The 19,639-nt window shown below is 42.5% G+C and overlaps 2 protein-coding genes across 2 annotated transcripts in view; both read left to right on the top strand.

The window, feature by feature from the left end:
- Positions 1–9,829, top strand: part of pum1 (pumilio RNA-binding family member 1) — a 37,035-nt gene extending 27,206 nt beyond the window's left edge. Inside the window, 7 exon segments of the mRNA XM_084739172.1 lie at positions 2,148–2,277; positions 3,119–3,253; positions 3,960–4,097; positions 5,510–5,635; positions 5,823–5,944; positions 6,092–6,284; positions 8,046–9,829. Of these exon segments, the coding sequence (XP_084595298.1) occupies positions 2,148–2,277; positions 3,119–3,253; positions 3,960–4,097; positions 5,510–5,635; positions 5,823–5,944; positions 6,092–6,284; positions 8,046–8,177 (976 nt within the window). The 3' untranslated portion in view covers positions 8,178–9,829.
- A 3,204-nt stretch (positions 9,830–13,033) lies between these two features.
- Positions 13,034–19,639, top strand: part of sdc3 (syndecan 3) — a 49,724-nt gene continuing 43,118 nt past the window's right edge. Inside the window, exon 1 of the mRNA XM_084739397.1 lies at positions 13,034–13,548. Within this exon, the coding sequence (XP_084595523.1) occupies positions 13,495–13,548 (54 nt within the window). The 5' untranslated portion in view covers positions 13,034–13,494. The remainder of the gene's footprint in view (positions 13,549–19,639) is intronic.

Here is a 19,639-nt window from a genome sequence, read left to right as displayed (position 1 = left end):
GCTCCCATTGCACCAGGGGTGTAGCTGCACCCTCCTGTGACCTGTAGTGGTCACAGACGTGCTCCATGACCTCCAGGCTGCAGCTCTTTAACGTATCGTCAGCACAAGGACAGTGAGACACGTTGAGTACTGTGTCAAGGTCAGTGATGATGCCCACATGATCTGAGGAGAATCTTTTTTAGAAGAATTTAGTTACCTTGGTGATTTGAAATACTTCGCCCTCGGTGTTGTAATTTGTCAAAATGACGGACGACCTTCAGATTTTTCCATCATAGTTAAAAAATCCAGTCAATGATGGAAAACATTCAGTTCACGCAACCCTGCCCCTGACTGGCCCACATCCTTCAAACTTGACATGCCCAGTTTGTAGCGCAGGAATTCTGGTTAAATTCGTTCCTCTCCCAGCTCAAGCTGAAGTGACACTTGAGTTATTTTCTCCTACGAGACAAAGCTCCTTCAAAGCCGGCAGAGTGCCGCTTCATATTTTCTGTCAAATAATGATACAATTCTGTGTTAAATCTTTGTGTTGAAGGTTGGTGGGTGTGGGATCACTGTTTGACCTCAGTCTCCCCCCAGTCTGTCAACTTTCCTCTGGAACAGCCCACTGTCTCACAGTTAAGGGTGTTTCAGGATTTTTGGGACTGGCTGAAAGAACTAGCGGCACATCCCAATCACATGGTCTATTTGAAGCTTCTATTTATCATTTAGCATTGTAAAGATAACTGTTCTTCAGAACATTGTATATTCAGTATGATAAAACTGGAAAGTTATCACAGTACTTGGGGACAACAGTAAGGATGAGTTTACGTTATTGAGGTTTTATTATTGCTGCGATTTTAGTATCTAATTATTTAAAATGCATTAGTGAAAGAATAAGATGGTAATGACAGATGTAGGCCTATGTATTTCAACTCTCTCTCTTTAAACAACCTTTGTAGCCATCAAGTATAAATTTTGAGTTTATGAGGTGCACATGACATGCCAAAACGCAAGTATTTTATTTTTGTGCAAACATCTGACATTTAGTTGCCAGTTTGAAAATCTACCTGCATTTGACGCTTGTCAGGTGCTAATTTTGGACCCTGACGCTTCATTGTCTTTTTGATTGATTCTTCTGATCAGCCTTTATAGAGACCATAGATCAGAGTATTGAGGGCTGAAAGTGACCAGTGCCCGATTGATTGGAGCAGTGTATAGGGGCCTTAAGGGAAAAAAAACCCAGTTAATTTCACATTCAAGTTCTGGATCAAAGTTCACGTTTCCTCTTCTGTTAAACACAGAATGTAAACAGGCGGGATTTATTAATGTTTGAAAAATACAGTCCTCAGGACATTCCTGTATGTCCATCCTATACAGTCTCTTGCTTTCTCTCTCCCTCTCCCTCTCTCTCTCCCCCCCTCTACCCCCTATATATATATATATATATATATATATACATACACACATACATATTCTGGTGTAGACTCCTGTGACTCTGAATAGAAATCAGGATTATAAGCAGTGTATTGATAACAGAACAAACATTGATAAATTACCATCTCTGCCTCTTTCTGTGATACAATCCGGACATGCTAATTTGGGGGGCAAGGGCCCCTAGAGGCCACTCTGGGGTCCTGGTTTCTGGGTCTGTCTGGGTTAAAGCAGATGCAGACTTTTCCACTGAAATGATCTATTAATACGCCATGACGTCCAGTCTGCAGATTCCAGACATATTCTCGCCTCAGTCTCTTCAACATTCAGGTCCTTTTTTATCTCTGCTTTTTGCCTGGCATCCATCACTTCACCTCACAGCTACTTGATTCGTTCTCGTCGCCTTTCCTCCACTCTGAGTTTCATCTCCTTTTGTCTGGCTGTTCCCTCAGGTTAAAGATAAAGGAGTAGCTCTCTCTCTGTACTTGTACATCTGTTTCACATTATTGCTCTGTCAGTGTCTGATGTGTTTATTTGTCTTTGTCTTCAAGTTCATCCAAACTTTGCGAATCCTTTTTATACACTAAGTGGGTTTTAGGAGAGCAGGCTGTTGGCTTTCTCATGAGGCTTTTGTATATTGTGAAAGCTAATGAAAATGAAGAATAACAAAACAAGAACAAAGTACAAAGGTATCTGTGGAACTTTAATATAATGCTTATCCTGTCTGTCTCTTAAAGGTTTATCCAGCTGAAATTAGAGCGAGCCAGTTCAGCGGAGCGCCAGCTTGTCTTCAGTGAGATACTGCAGGCAGCCTATCAGCTCATGGTGGATGTCTTTGGAAATTACGTCATCCAGAAGTTTTTTGAGGTGTGTATGGAAAGTGGGATCAGTATTATCAAAGTGTGCAAAACCTAATCTAAGTCACCAAAATTCCCTTTAATGCATATACTGCAACTCTGCAATTATATAGACATTATCCAAAGGAGCTGTGTGGGTATGAATACAAATGTCTGCATTTTTTTTGGACTGGACTTAACCCTACAAGCTCTGTGGTCATGTGTGAATAATGCAGCTTATTGTCTGGAACGAGTGGGCATGTTGATGATGTTGCACGGTCTGCAGCTGCTCGCCCGTGAAGCCACTCTGTCACCGATCATTTCATTTTCATTCACACTGTCTGCCAAACAATATCAGCCTACACAAGTCTAATATATATTGAGCTCACATTGTAATTCCTTTTTCTTCATCATCTGTCATGTGAAAACACCAGATTACAGTCAGAAAAGTAAAAATGTGGGTCCTGCAAGCAGTGCATTACAAGCATCTCATGTCGAGCATGCATATGGAGTCACAGGTGGCGAGGAAGATGGACATTATGTCATGTCACCATGGAAATTCCAGACACTGTGCACTTTGTGCAGGCTCTGATGTTGGTGAATTGACTCATTGCTCTACTTCAACTGTGCAAGAGCCTGACGATGGCAATCTAAATTTTTGACGTCAGAAATTCATCCAGATGTCCTCACTCCCCCCCGTACGGCAAATGATGGACGGTCTAAAAATGAGTCGTGCGTCACAAAAATTGAGTCGGAAGCAGCGTGTGCCAAGCTTAATGCACTTTTTGTCATTGTATTGGGTCCTGCATTATTACCTCTAATCATTGGATTAGAGGATTTACAAGCTTGTTTTGTATGTTTGTGTGTTTCAGTTTGGCAGCCTGGACCAGAAGCTGGCTCTGGCAGAGAGGATCCGAGGTCATGTGCTGTCGCTGGCCCTGCAGATGTATGGCTGCAGGGTCATTCAGAAAGCTCTGGAGTTCATCCCCTCGGATCAGCAGGTCATTGTAAGTACACCAGTTCTCATAAAAGTGTAAACAACAGCAACAGACTGCACCTTGGCTCTCAAATGACCTCAATTAAAATTAAACTTCTCCTGCCATAATCCTGCTGTGATTTAGGTTGTGAAGAAATATCCTTTGAAGTGTTCAATTTCAAAGCATATGTGCTCATAATTCAGTTCTGAATGAGGGTGCATTGCTGGATCACTAATTTGTGTTTATATAGCAGAATGCTACATCAATAAAGAGGTACACTCCTCACACTGAAATGACATTTTTCATCTACATTATGGGTTTTATGTTGGAGCTGCATCGTGTAGCAGCAGGTTCCTTGCAGGCACTCTATCATCAACGATGAATGAGGCTAATGATACCACAGTTTATATGCAAATGTTGAACTGCAGGTGGTAAGATGGATCTAGCTGAATATCAACAGGAAATAATTCTGCTTAAATTCAGTGGTTTGGGGGAAAGGTAAAGGGTGTATGTGTGTAAGAAAGGTATCCATCTCTCTTTAATGGACCTCAATAGATTCCTCCAGGGCAGCTGTTCAAAGCCCAGTGTTATTTGTTGGGCCGTGAGCCACTGTGAAAAATGAAGGGGAGGTTGGGAAATGCTTTCAGGCAATATTTGACTTCTCACAAACAATTACATGTCCGTCTTCCACATTCTCCCTCTTCCCCTTCTCCACCTGTCCTCCTCCTCTCTGCAGAGTGAGATGGTGCGGGAGCTGGATGGCCATGTGTTAAAGTGTGTGAAGGACCAGAACGGTAACCACGTGGTGCAGAAGTGTATCGAGTGTGTGCAGCCTCACGCGCTGCACTTCATCATAGACGCCTTTAAGGGACAGGTGGGTCCCTCCTGTGAGAGCACGCGTGCACACACACACAGAGAAATATTTCCACGTTCAATCACTGAAGCCTGCTGGTGCTTGGCTGACATCCACACACACACACATACTTCTGTGCACTTGCACACTGTCGCTGCCTTGAGGCACCAAGCATATTGTCACCGCCAAAGTACATAGACGCACGTACACAGTCCTTCCCAGGGACAGGGTACGTTACCATGGCAACAAGAAACCTCAGCCCAGTGGCAACAGCCATCTTCTATCCACCAACTAAATGTTACATTAGCATAAAGTGTTAAAAGAATGATTTTGAGTGTTCATGCATGCGCCTTTTGTCAGGTACAAATTAATGGTTTCGGTTTTGAAGAGTCAGTCCTGACAGTAAATCTCACTGACGTGTGAGGGCCTCACACATTTGCATGTCGTGCAACTGCATGTTTTTCAACTCCTGTGGCTCAGATTTGTTTGTGTAGCTGTAAGCATGTCAGGAATTTGCTCTCACCTTCCCTGCAGGGGTAGGCTGGGTGTGTGAAAGTATGCCTATGATCATTTGGTGCTGTAATCCAAGGGACTTTCTGCACCTTAAAGGGAGAATTTGGATTATTTGAAGTGGGATTGTATGACGTACTTACCAATTGTCAGAGTATTAGCTACAGTAAACGCCTGACGGCACACCCCCAGGTAAGAGAACCAGAGATGAGCGCAAGCTTGGAAGTCAAGCAATCTACTGCTGTTGACAGGGTCAGTAACAAAATATTTTAGCAGCTTAAAAATGCTCTACCTGAAAGAATCATTGTCACTTATTAGAATATTTTCACTGCTTTACTTTACCATCAGACAGCCTTGATGGGAAGCCAAACCAACCAAGCTTCATAGGCAAAACCAATAATTTATCCTTGCAATACATGGAAGTTGTTGGTCTTCCGCTGTATTGATCTTTTAGTTTGTGTTTTGTGTAACTTCAGTGATTCTGAACTATCCTTAAAACACTGAAGTCATAGCACAGATGAACTAACAGATCGAGGCAGTGGTAGACCAGCGACTCCTGTGTTCTGCAAGTTAAATTTCTGATTTCGCCTGTAGCATTTGGTTGGTTTGGAGAGTGATACTTGGCTCATAGAACGGTGATTTCCAGCCAGAAAATATATTGTGTTGCTGACCCTGTCCACAGCAGTCCACTGTTTAGCAGTTCCTGCTGGTACTGATCTCTGCTTCCAAACTCGGGGCATGTCGGCTGCCATCTGCGGTAGGTAATACACTGACTATGGATAAGTACCTCATACAACCTCACATTTAATAATTCAAACTATCTCTCAAGTGTTTTAACAAAGGTAAATTAGTATTTTCAGCTCCAGTACCACTTGGTGTACGTGTTGAATAAGTAAAGACGTAATTGCGTATGTGTCTCTCAGGTCTTCGCCCTCTCCACTCACCCTTATGGCTGCCGAGTCATCCAGCGCATTCTCGAACACTGCCTTCCTGAACAGACGCTGCCTATACTAGAGGAGCTCCATCAACACACAGAGCAGCTTGTGCAGGTAACACATATGCAAACACACACTTCCACAAGCTATGTTTTTCAGGATAATGACACCTCATGTTGGCTTAAATAAAGCTCCTCTCAGTCCAGATTTTTGAAGTTGGCTGCATGTTTGATGTGACGTCAAAAGCACCAGCTGGTCTCCTCACGTTTTAGTTAATGTGTCTCTGCTTTGTTTTATTTAGGACCAGTATGGCAACTATGTTATCCAGCACGTTTTGGAGCATGGCCGAGCTGAAGATAAGAGCAAGATAGTGGCTGAGATCAGAGGCAATGTACTGGGACTCAGCCAGCACAAGTTTGCCAGGTAAACTCCAGTACAAACGCACACAAGGTCTCCCTCTCATCTCCCCTCCTCCTTTGAGAAAGGTTTTTCTTTCGTTTCTCCAGAATTCCTGGCAGACTTTTCTTAGTCTTTCTGTCTTCATGCTCACCCCTCCCGTTCTTTCTGTAGTAACGTGGTGGAGAAATGTGTGACCCATGCATCACGGGCGGAGCGGGCAGTGCTGATAGACGAGGTGTGCAGCCTGACTGAGGGCCCCCACAGTGCCTTATATACCATGATGAAGGACCAGTACGCCAATTACGTGGTGCAGAAGATGATCGACGTGGCTGAGCCCACCCAGCGCAAGATCGTAATGCACAAGGTAGGTGGAAAGAACAGGGACCTCATATGCATCCCATTAAAATGCTGGGATAATGGAGGGTGGTTCCACTCATCTTCAAGTTTTTAGAAGAATTATTTACAGGCTTAGTGATATAAATGAAGATCTTTCATTGGACAGATGTGGTACACTGGGTAAAACTGTATTAAGGAGGAGAGCAGCTTTAAAGTGTTCAATGTTAGAATCAATGTCTCATTTTGAATATATTTCCTTCAGAGTAGGGATGCACAGTATTGGATTCCCTGTCTCTCCTGCAGTGGAATTCACACAATTATTATACTCATTCTTATCATGATGGCCCACTGGCAGGTGCAGATGTAAAATGCGATGCTTTTCAAAATGTACACAATCACCTAAAATAAGGAAATTACTGCTGACAGTTTTTTCACTGGTGACTGTTTTTATTTCTTCTTCACAATCTTGTTGTAATGATCTGGATGACAGCTCGTAAAATGGGAAATTAAATTTGTGTTAAGGGAATGGTATATGGCTCCTTTTTACATGACCAGCTTTAAGCGATCACTGCGAATGGAATGACATGTTATTGGTCTGTCATAGGGCTGATACTGAAGGGATCATGTCCTCCGCATCAAGGTCCTGCATCATCCTGTCCGGATTTATTTCACAATAATGGCCTGCTCGGTGTACATTATCCCGCTTATTACATGGTTACTTACCAAAAGATATAGATTTGGTTATGTGACACAATATAATATTTTTTATGGCTTTATTTTGCAGTAGTGACCTGTTCACTGTACATTGTCCCACTTATTACATGACAACTTACTAAAAAAATCAGTAATTTGATATAAATACAGACTTTAAAATAATTGTATTAATTTAAAAAGGCTTTGTGGCTTCTAAGTCCTCCAGAGTCTTTGATTGGACCTGTGTCCATAGCAGCAGTCTGATCAGAAATATCAGATCATAGAATACCGTGATTGACCAATCAGAATCTAGCAGTCTTCAAATCTGTAGATTGCTATAGATTTAAGTACCATCACTGTATAAAGCAGGGCTGAGCAATATAGACAAAATCAAATTTAACAATATTTTTGCCCAAATATTGTTTTTTTTCGTAGGGATGACTGGTGCTTTCATAAAATACTAATACAATGAGATTTTGGATAAATAATCATCAGTAATATGGATATTATGACTAACTGGGTAAAGGCAAATAATAAAACAGCTAGAACAATCTGGTAAGCTCAGTAAATTACATCAACAGGAAAAGACAGTCACCATAATGACATAATGTGGATAGATTGCTCAGCTCTAAAACAGATTTATAAATTGCAAAATGGCAGGGAAATTTATAGTTTGAAAATCTATAAATAGAAAGGAACATTTAAACAATGACTGTCGCAATTAACTTTGGTTTTGTTTTGATTCAACAACTGTTTCAGCTCCAGATATCAGCCTTAAATATCCCTGCAGGAGAAAAAGGCTTGTCCCTGTCAACCCATCAAACCCCACCCTTCATTTACCTGCACATCAGTGAATCTAAATCAGGTCACTGGTGTCAGTGGTTCCCTTGGCAACGACATGGAAGCTGACATGAGCACAAGTGAAGGCCCTGATGATTTACACATAAATGGGTGCTGGATGTTGACAATAACGATATAGATTTTTCTTGATGTGGTAGTGCGAAAAGGCTGCACAAGTGAAGGGGAAACACTGAAAAGGTTGCGTTTCATGTGAATACTGTCCATGTTGAACATGTGCGTTTCTGTCTCCGTTCAGATCCGGCCCCACATCTCCACTCTGAGGAAGTACACGTATGGAAAACACATCCTGGCCAAGCTGGAGAAGTACTACATGAAGAATGGCGTTGACCTGGGTCCTCTCTGCGGCCCTCCTAATGGCATCATGTAAACACCCCCTCCAGCCTGAAATCATGTCTGTCACCTTATCTCCCCCTTCTCCTTCCCTCCACCCTCCACCCTTCACCTCCTAAAGCTGTCATGTCTACCAGCCCCACCCTCCTGTTCCTGTCTGACCCTTCAGAAGGCATCATGCCCACTTTCCCCCCTCCAAATCCTACTCACTGAGGACGTCGAGTACCCCTTGCACCCCTGTTTCCATGACAACCCTTCGGGAGGAGCCTGTTGCTACAGGCAGCCTTAGTTTTTTTGTCGGATTTTTGTTGCCCCTCCCCCACCTGAGCCCAGGCCTTGTGAACTGGGGGAGGAAGGGAGGACAGGGAGTGGAGAGAGGTGAGACCTGTTCCATTCATCGCTCCACTCCCTCCTTGTTTTTTTTTTTTGTTGTTGTTTGTTTTTTCCTTTCATTTCCTCTTTTCTGATGAACTCTTAAAAAAAAATCATTTCACTTTTTGCTACTGCTGCACACACAATCCTAGTGTCCCCTCTCCCTCCTCCTCCTACCATCCTAGCTATTTACCACTATGAGATGGAACAAGTATTTAATTTGTCTGACGTCACAGAATCATAGACAAATACACACACAAACACACGCCATCAGCTAACCAGCAGACAGATCATTTAGCATGGGAGATTCGTTTTCTGGTCTTGCTTCTATAAATATAACGTGTATACTTGGTGTAGACCTTTGCATATATATATAAATATATATATAAAACTTTGTAGTTTTTCTGGTTTTTGATGTTGAATCTGTATCTATAATGTATCCTAGTAGTGACCACATACTTCTGACTGTATAATTGTACATTTGTAAACCCTTGTAATGTAAAAGTGCTTTACCACCCTTTTTGGTATGAGAAGAAAAAAGAAAAAAAGCTCACTCTGGAAAAAAAAATCTTAGAAAAAAACCTGTGCATTTCAGTGTATATTCTCACCTCCTTGGTTGTGACATATGAGTTGTTGTATATTGTAAATTGTAATATCAAATTTTTGTTTTGAAAAGCCCTTTCTATACAGCGTAGTACTTGTACAAAGATTCGCCACGCTTGGTTTTATCTTTATCTTGTCACTGCTTAACTTAAGACGTCGATCTCCCACTGACTCCCAATTGGACACGTTATGTTAGACTTAGTGGTGTCTTCTGGTTTATGTTGAAGGTTTTTTTTTTTTGTTTTGTTGTTTTTTGACCTTTTTTTAAGATCTTTTTATAGGAATGCTTTACCCCATGAAATGTGTCATGTGTATGGGTATGCTGGCCGGGTGGGAGAAATAACTTTTACTCATTTAAACACCCCTAAAACCTCTTGATTACCCATGACTGTTTTCAGAGGGGTAAACCCATGGATTGTACAGAGGAGATTCTTGTGTTTTTTGGCATTTCTCTAGTGCTGTAAGTGCTGTATCATACTGTCTATGTCCTTTTGGGTGAGAGAGGCAGCCCGCCACAGTGCGGTGTACATTTGGAGCAGCCTTGTGTATATTTACTACGAGCACACCTGTAACCATATGTGTATAGTTAACAGAACCTGTGTATGCTTATTGCCTGGGCAACTATTTTTTGTAACTCCTGTTGTAGATTGTCTCTAAACAATTGTGTGATCTTTATTTTGAAACCAAACTGAACAAAAAAACTTTGAAAATTTACCTGTCTCAAGCGTGCTTCATTGTATGTTGTATGCGCTCGCACGGGGTGAAAGGACAGCAGACAAATTGCTTTTTTCCCCTTACTTATTTTAACTGTCAGGATCTGTGCTGTAGGATCTGTTTCAGCCGAATGAATGAGTATGTCTGCAGTGATGTGAGTCAGTGGGGACTGGGATGCTTGCTCTTGATGCTCTAGTTTCCTCATAAATGTGACTGATTAATAAGGCTGGCTTCTTAGTGTGGCATGGCACTGACTAATGGCAACACACAGTGATCAGTTACACTAAAGAATAACTTTTGTTCCAGTTGCGGATACAGACAACAGTGGCTATTACTTTGATTCAAACACTATTTGTCCAGATAATTATTTGCATGATGACGACTGGATGAGCAATAGAGAAAATCTATCATTACTCTAAGCAGAACTGAAAGGCTAACGGAGAACAAAAGAAAACTAAACCCACAGAAAAGCATAATTCTCTGATGATTATACTTGCGACATGAGTAATGACCCCGAGGTTTGCAACAAGAGATTATCAGACACCACTGCAGTGCTGAGCAGGTGTCTTAAAACACACAACCCTTCCTGCAGTCCTCCAGTTGTACCTTCTTAGGAAACACGAGGATAAAATAAAACTGTCCAGCTTTTGTTTGGAGCACGCTGAGCTAAAGCGGAAACAGCGAGGATGTTACTTTGAAAAACAAATCAGTTTGGGTGTGATGTCGGTGGCAGTAATCCCATGGCTTTGTTTATTTTCTTTAAGCGGATAATGATAAAACCTGAAGAAGTGAGGGTGCAGTGCCTGCAGTGATTTTTAAACCTCCTGAAAAGTGCTGCAGCAGTTAGACCTGTAGGGTGTTGTGGTATGCATTACTAACCAGGTAAAAGTGGGCAACTTACCCGGGACCTTGATACAGTAAATACAGGCTTCTGGGGCCCTTGTGGGTCAGGGCAGGTTTGTGTGATTCTTTTAAAAGTTGTTTGAAAAAAAAAAACACACAACCTCAAGGTGGGTCCTGCATCATTATATGCTTTGTCTGCCTTTCTTGCAGATGGGCCCTGTTTCAAAATGTGCACATGGGAGATATTAGCCTTCAAGGCATTCTAGCAGAAATCTTGGTATTTCAACCCAAATCATGATTTTTCCCTAACCAAGAAGGGCTTATTGGCAGAAAGCATTGAAGGCTAACTTCTCCCAGCAGCCCATGAAACCAAAGATCAAAGAAGTAGTCAAAAGAGGCACCTAATGTGTTCACTTGGCAATTGTTTTATGAAACAGTAGCACAAAATAAAACAGACAACAGTATAAAAATCTATATCTCAGGCCTTTTTGATGACAGATTTTAGATATAAAATTGTAGATCAAAGTGGGATCAAAGTAGATCAAAATATTTTTGGAAGATCACATTTCTGGCTTTTTCCCCAGGCTTTTCAAGAGTTTGAAAAAGCTGAACCAAGGTTATTATAGTTAAATAAAACTAACCTAAAAATAAAAACTAGATGAGGAAAAAAAAACAAACAAAAAAACCCTGAAACAATATTGTCTACTTAAACTGAAAAATAAAGCACTGGCACGAAGAGGCATTAGTGTGCATGTTTTTTTGAAATGTCTTCATGAGTGACATCCCGCTGTTGTTTGATACCTGTTCTGAATTTCTTGCCTTTTTTTTAAACAAATACCCCCATATTACTAACAAAAACTCAACTAAAATGTCCAATTTTCATATATTATAAATAATAAACTGAAATGAGCAAACCCACTCTGAACACAACGTGAAACTGAATTGAAAAATGAAATAAAAACTAAAAACTAACATAACTCTGAACTGAAAACCATTTCCAGTGTGGTAGATGCTGAGTGGATAAGTAAAAGTTATTTTTTCCAACTGCAATTTAGTTAACTTTCAAACTCAGTTTAGAAGTAGTTGTAGTAGATTAACTTTTGAATGAGCAATATGTCAGTTAATTTAAGATATGAGCAGGTTTCAGATTTGATTTTTCAGTATTATATTAGTCTCCTGGAAACCCATATACAGCCTATATGAAACCCAGGAAATTTGTTTCTAATGAACTTGATTAAAATGTAATCTACAGGTTTAGCAGATAAAATAATCTTGATTGTTAAAACTTGCATGTTGGGCAGTTTTGGTAATCAGTATAATGAGATTACTCACTGCTAAAAAACAGAAATGGCTATAGCTTAGCTTCTAGTTAACTTGCAGAGGTGATCTACAGTTTAAGTCCCATCCCAACCTCATACAGGATAAAGATATGTAACTATTAGAAAACTGTAAACTTAATTAGCACCTAGTTCAAATTAGCTATTTATCACACAATTTCCATTAGAACAAGCTTGTATTTGCTTGTAGATGGTTAGCCAACATTAATAGTTTATGTAGGCTCTGTTATTGTAGGAACAGAATACTAACAATGTACTATTAAAAATTGTCTCAAATATGGCTTTATTTCCACCTTGTTTATATCCAAGGAAGGGCATGACAGTGGGGATAGAAATGTTTTCTTCCACAATACAGTTCATGAAAATAAACTTTTCTCTGGGAACTAATTTTTAATTTTCTTGTGTATTTCACCTGGTAACGAGATGGCTGAATTTCATTTACTAGGCCTATAGCTGACACTCCAGTCATAAAAGTCATAGTCACAGTAAACACCATTGCTGGATCCAATAAATCTCCAGTCAACTATTATGGCATGAACAGTGATTAAACACCATTTTCCCGCCTTGCAGTTGACAGTTAGCGAAACTGCACGGTTGCTAGGCGACACAAGTAGGCTACAGCGCGAATAGCGCATAAATATTAATTATTGTTACGTCGGCACAGGTGCGAGCTCATCGGGGATTTAAAAAAACCCCGTCCTGACCGTGACTCAGCCAATCACAGCGGAGGACAGGAGTTGACCGTTGAAGGTGTGTAATTATGGCGTGCAGCCAACCGGAACCACCTGAGAGCAAAACAAAAGGCTCAACCTGGGAGCAGCCATGAACGCCCTGCGGTGCGCATTGTGTCCTGCCTGCTGCATGTGTGTGTGTTCAGCGTGTGTGTGTGTTTAAAGGGTTGCTGTCGGGCTGCTGGTGCCTAAACGAGCTGCAGGGGGCATCCTCGCCCTTGCTCGCGGAGTCCCCCCCTCCCCACTACCACCACCACACACACACATACACACACACATGCATATATCCTCTCACACACACTCCGCTCCTCCTGCCAGACTCCCAGGCCAAGCAGCGTCGCCATACGGAACATCCTGCCCTCAACGGAGAGGGGGAGGAGAGACAGAGAGAGACACACCGAGTGTGCGTACGAGGTCTGGCGTCTCCCGGTAGTAAATCTATCAGGTCTGGAGCACAGAAACTCGGAGGAACAGACAGTCAGAGCAGAGACAGAAGAGGCCGTGCGGTAATCTCATCGTTTACCGGTGACTTGGAGCAGCCTTGGATTAAAAAACCCGACTACCAGAAGGACGGACGGATGGTTGCGCTGACGGGCGGCGCGCTCTGAAGTTCGACAGACTACCGTGAGAGACACCGAGACAAGCAGCAGCAGCAGCTTTTGCCCCCCCCCCCCTTCCGCCTCCACCTCCCCGGCCCGAACCCCGTGAAGGCAGCAGCGGCGGCACCGGGAGGCTGTGCCCGCACACCCCGACCATGAAGCTGCCTTGGCTCCTGGCGCTCACGGCGCTGCTGGCTCACGCCGCCTCGGTAAGTCAGCGCAGCGCACGGTCCTTTGTTAACTGGGGAGCATTTTTGCGCGTGTGTGTGCGTGCGTGCGTGCATGTGTGTGTATCAGTAATGAGACAGTGATGTTCGGTAGGAAATCCTGCACTCGACCTACTTATCAGCCCTTATTGGCCGTCCGTGACTCCCGTGCACCCCCACCCCCCGCTTTTACGCACACCCACAGACACACACACACCAGCCTTTGTGTCTCAGTGTCGGGGTTTATTGTGGCCTGTGTCCCCTCGAGCCAAGCAGGAGGTGTGTGTGCCTCTGTATGTGTGTGTGCATGTGTGTGTGTGTCGGTAATTAGCGGGTAATCTCTAATTGGGCTTGATTACGGGTCTTTGTGCGGTGCCTCGGTATGTGGTGTCTGTGTCACCAGCTCACATCCTGCCGTTAATTTGCGGGGCTCCAGTCATACTGCGGCTTTAACGACTTTATTACCGGGTAGTCGCACTGTAGGACGTGTGTGTGTGTGTGTGTGTGTGTGTTTGTGTGTGTGTGTGTGTGTGTGTGTGTGTGTGTGCGCCAGTGAGGGACACGTTCCCTTCATCACCAGATAACCAGAATCCGACCGGGGGCATCCTCCCATTATAACCGGAGGTATGTGTGTGTGTGTGTGTGTGTGTTGTGGCACAAAGTGGGTGGGGTAACGGGGAAGTTAACGGCGATGCGGTGCACGAACGAACGAACGAACGGATGCTTGGATGGAATGATGTCATCGGGAATCGCGAAGAGGGAAGCTGATTGGGAATGCAAGAGCCTCCCCACCACCACCTCCTCTTCTCCACCATCTCGATCCTCTCCACACACCTCCTCTCTCTCCTTTTCTCCGGAACCATCCACGCCGAGCTCCGCGCTCCCCCCCATAGCACGCCCACACCTTCCGTTACCGATTAATCCAGATTTATCCTATGAGGAGGAGGAGGTGGAGGAAGAGGAGGGTAGAATCATCTTATTGAATCATTGAGAGAAAGGGAAGCAAGCAACCAAAAATAGACAAAATGCAGATCTAGGTTTGAATTTAAATTAAGAAGATTTTTTTGGTGGGAATATTCTTAAAATATTCCTCTAGTCTGTTTCTGGTGCTCTATAGTGAGTTTATAGTCATCTTTTCAAGACCGCATAATATCTTATCTTTGTTATTTTTACCATAATTCATGGCCAAAGTTAGCTGGTAGGGAGTAGAGTTGTCACAATATCAAATTTTTTAAGTTCAATACAAAAATTATACATATTTCCAAGGCAAAATAAATCACAGACACACAAAATAGGATAATTTATGTCTTTTAAAATCATAATAATAACAACCTGCCCACAGTGCTGGAACAGACACTTTGCCGCAAGCCAAATTTCAGGCAGAAAAATTTAGACTGAGGTCTTGAATGGTCAGTTAGATCTTTTCTTTTTTATAGCTTCAGTACATTAAATACTATCAAATGTCACTGTATTGTTTTTTTTAAATGTGGGATTGAAAAGGTCTTGAAGTATCAACACTTTTGACAAACGTAATAGGGAGCTTAGGGGCAAAAAATGTGCTGCTGATCTCCACCCTACCACCGTCTGTGCAATCTGTATTTACTCTGTTGCCTCCCAGTTCCCATAAAGTCCAGTGCAACCAGTACTCCTTTGCTGGAATGCTAATTAAAGATCCCCTTCAGACATGTTTGTTTGACATGTTTCCTACTTCCTTATTATCCCTGAATCATGCTGGTATGTCCACATTTAAAAAAAAACAGATTAAAGGTGAGCACAGAGAAACTTTTCCCCATCAGCAGATGAAAAGAGCCTACTAAAGGCTCATTTATACCTCATTATGTGCTAAGATATATAAACAATCACTGCTTATCGTTATCGTTTCTGGGACTAAAAGGGTCTTTGTTTCAGCACCACATGCTCGTAAAATAGTTGTGTTAAAATAAATAAATAAACAGGACATGGAGATGCAGTGCAATGGACAGCAGAAACATCCTTTTATTGTCTCTCCCACATGTAAAAAACAGAACTTAGGCAACAACTGTATGGCAACTCTGAAGGGACACACTACCTTAAAATCAGAAAGCCTTTAAATCACATTGTTACAATGGTTGAGGGCTCAGTGGTTGATGATTGTCATCCATCATGATCATGAATCCACTAGAGGGCACAGCTCAGAGTCAAAAGTTACCCCCAAAAAGCAGAGGAAAAGTCTTAAGTTTTCTGATAACAATAAACATGGTGAAGCTGCAGGTTGAAATAATGCACCTGAGAGAAGAAATAAAGGAGGCAGCATTGTAGACTTTGTAGTCTATGGGCATTAAGTGCATTGCAGCATGTGAGTGGAGAATTCTTTTTACTAAGTAATTGACAATAAATGTCATGTCCAATACTTGAGGATTTTTAAAATGTCTTTGTCGTGTCCTGCGGTAGAGTCTTGCTTCAGCTATTGGCTACACTGCTCCGCTGCCCCCAGACTACCGGTGGTACTGCTGCGTTTCACCCATATTCATAAGCTTTGAGAGAACGTGCACAAATACAGACAAAATGGACAAAAGACTCCGTCCATATCTGTACCTACTGTTCAGCATAAATGAGCCTCAGTTCTACGCATACATCATCCCACCCAATGAAAATCAAACACTGAAGTGAAATAAGCAAATCACAAGTTTTTCCTTACCAGTATCACCTAGTGCTTGCTCTCGGTTTGAACAGTTGGGTCTTTGAAGGTCTAGACCTGCTGTATATGAAAAATGCCCTGAGATAACTTCTGTTATGATTTGGCACTATAGAAATAAAACTGACTTGAAATTTTTTGTCTTTTTGTGGTAATTTAATTGTACAGAACTTAGAACATTTAACATGTGAGCGCCACATAAATTAAAATAGTCAAGTTCTTATAATAGATTTTGACACAAAACACGGCCACAAAATTCCCTAAAAATGCTGAAACCACCAAAGCTGATATCATGCTTCAGATGTGCAAGTCCCCGAACAAATCTTCAAATAACTATATTACTTAAACTAATTGCCGCACAGCGTACCAGGGCTTTTTGGGGTCACGGCAGTCTGCAGCCCCGGGGCAGCTGATTTCTCTGTCTCGCCAGATTCAGTATTTCTTTGCTTGGACTCAAGATTTGTATTGTCAACATCTTGGAGTGTCACTGTGCTGAACTCTGCTGTGATGCTACACTGGTTTTGACAGGGGCTTTCAACACCACACACACACACACACACGCACACACACGCACACACACACATGCACACACGCACACAGTGATTATTACTAGGTCAGTCGGTTGCAGTCTTTGCCAGAGATCCTTGGCCTGCGGCTGACCTAATCTGTCTTTAAGTCTACAGATGGAGACAGGTGTGACACATATGCACACGTGCACACACACACACACACACTTAAATATACACTGTGTTAGGGGCTCACAGATGGATGCTTGCTCAAAGAGGTAACACACACACATATACAAACACACGTCAACAGTCTAATAATTGAAAGGCTCACCTCAAGCAACCCAGGCCTTGAACTCACATGTACATGGACACACACACACACACACAGTCACATGCATTTACTGACAAGATCTGTCTTTAAACGCCTGTTTCTTGGCTTGAAATCAACCGACTCTTATGCGTGTGTGTTCCCTGGTGTTGTGTCTCTGTGTGTGTTTCCTGTTATCGGAGTTGTGACATCATATCCGGGTGACTATATTTTACACGGGAGACTGATTTTCCCACAGACATCTGTTGTGTCCCACGGATAGCCAGTTTCTGTGTGTGTATGTGTGTGTGCATCCGTCTGCCTTCGTGAGAGCGCTCACTGTCCATCTGTCTGTGTGTGGGCTCAAAAATAGTGAATCTCCACTGCCAAAAACTTGTTCTCGCCAGCCCTCACTCCTTGAAAAGTGTGTGTTAGAGAGAGTGTGTATGTGTGTGTGTGTGTGTGTGTTTTTGTGGCGGAAAAGCGTTGTGTTCTTGAGGATCATGTTTAACTCGTGGAATGAATCAGTGTTTTGTGCTGCCGATAGCTGACAAAGCCCCCCATAGAGAGACAGAGAACGAGAGAAGGAGCAAGGAAGAGGAAAAAATAGCCTAAGCGAGGCGGATTGAGGGAGAGTGAGGAATGTGAGAGGCAATTTGACACAGGAAGTGGGTCCTTCTCACTCTCCTGGAGGACAAAGTCCCCTCACACACACACACACACACACACACACACACACACGAGAGATGGCAGGTAGAAAGCACTCGTGGTGTGGAGGAGGTATTTCAGGTGTGTGTGAAAGGATGGGTGAGGGTACAGGGGTCACCTTGCAGTGGATAGAGGAAATGAAAAGGATCACGGTTCATATCCGGATTCGTATTCAGATGGCCGACGACGTCTGGAGGTGAGCATGGATGGACAGAGAGAGAGAATAATGACAGCCCTCAGTGAGAAAAACATCTATCCCTCCTCCCTGCCTCCTTTTCCTCAGCCCATCTCCTTCCTCTGGTTGTTTATGCGTGTGTGTTGGATGTGTACAAATGCTGCTCACTCATATCTGAAAGCAATTTCTTATCACATGGGGAGGACCGGCCGGGCAGATGTGCCGCATTTGACTGAAATTACTTTTCTCTGACTTGTGGAGAAAGTTTTAGCGTTTGATTCGACTCTGAAGGAATTGAATTTCCCATTTGCTATTAGACTGATAACGGTGTATGGGGACGGAGAAACCTGCTGCCACAATACCTGTTATTACGGTGAGTGCTGGAAGAACAATGGGAGCTCAGAATTTGCTGCAAAACCTGGAGTTCTATTAACTAAAAAAACCTAAAAGCTTGGCCCTGAATAGAAATATATCTATTCATGGAAATATAATGAGGATAAGACCCCAAAAGACCTCCGTTAGTCTCTGGGACCTTTAACCTCTAATGTCAAATGGCATTCTGATGATTTAGAGTCTTGTCTGGATTTTCCTACAGTCTTCATAGTAATAAACTTGTGTAACGTGCACAAGTACAGAGCTCAAGACTGCTATTTTCTGAATTTTGTATAATAATGTCAATCAAGCAGATAAAACATGATGAAATGTGTCGTCAGAAATGAATGTTTTTTTCAAGTCAAGTGTCCTCATCTCATCCTGTCACAAAAGCACTTGAGTGCCATAACAAGCGCTGTCAGCGTCTTGCTTGCATGGCCACTAAGAGGGCCATGAACAACGCCTCCTTTGGGGCCTTGCCAGCGCTTGTACAAAATATGAGTGATGAGGCAAGTCAGGTGATCACAAAACTGACATCCACGGCATTTCATGTTTCAAAAAACGCGCAGCCATTTGGCAAGGAGATTTTTTGACCCACTTGTTCGACTTGCCAAGTGAAAAAACAAACATTAACGGTGAACCCCGCTTGAGTACAAACAGCAATTTAAAGTCTCTTGGGTTGGCAACCGCCAACTAATAGGGTTCAGCCTACCTCTCAACTCAATAGTTTGGCGCCTTAGGAGGGAAACCTTTCCAATATTTCACAATAAAGGCAAAGATTAGGGAGTACTCCAAAAACATAATATAATATTTTCAGTAGAAGTCATTAATCATTTCACAACCCTTAAGATTTATCCAGGCTGGTCATCTACCAACTGTAAGTAAAATGCTATTTATGCATTGATGCTCAATAATGTATCAATCACAGGCTGTTTTACTGCAGAATGAATACTTTTACCTGTAATTCTTCAAGTATATTTCACATATACTTCAGTACTTTCAAATGCAGGTGTTTTACTTGTAAAAGTGAGTATTTTTACATTGCAGTATTGGTACTTTCACACAAGAAAAGCATCTGAATAATTCCCCAACTGCCGGCAGCTGAGGTGCCATATTGTGGTACTGTCTGTCTGTGTGAATCTCTGTTCACACTGCCAGTCACAGTTTAGAAAGTACCTGTTTTCTTCAATCATTTGGCTCCACAACATTGTGCAACACTATAAACCTCCCCTGTGGAATGTGTTCAAGTCATCCCACGAATTAGAAAGAATGCACGGTTATAGCCTGAATTCATCCAGCTGGAAACTTTGGCTCCTCTCATCACGACCAGCAACACACACAAGTGCCGA

Source organism: Lutjanus erythropterus, chromosome 16 (genome assembly GCF_056507025.1).
Source record: "Lutjanus erythropterus isolate fLutEry1 chromosome 16, fLutEry1.hap2, whole genome shotgun sequence".
Lineage (NCBI taxonomy): Eukaryota > Metazoa > Chordata > Actinopteri > Lutjaniformes > Lutjanidae > Lutjanus > Lutjanus erythropterus.
This window is presented reverse-complemented; position numbering and strand designations above follow the sequence as displayed.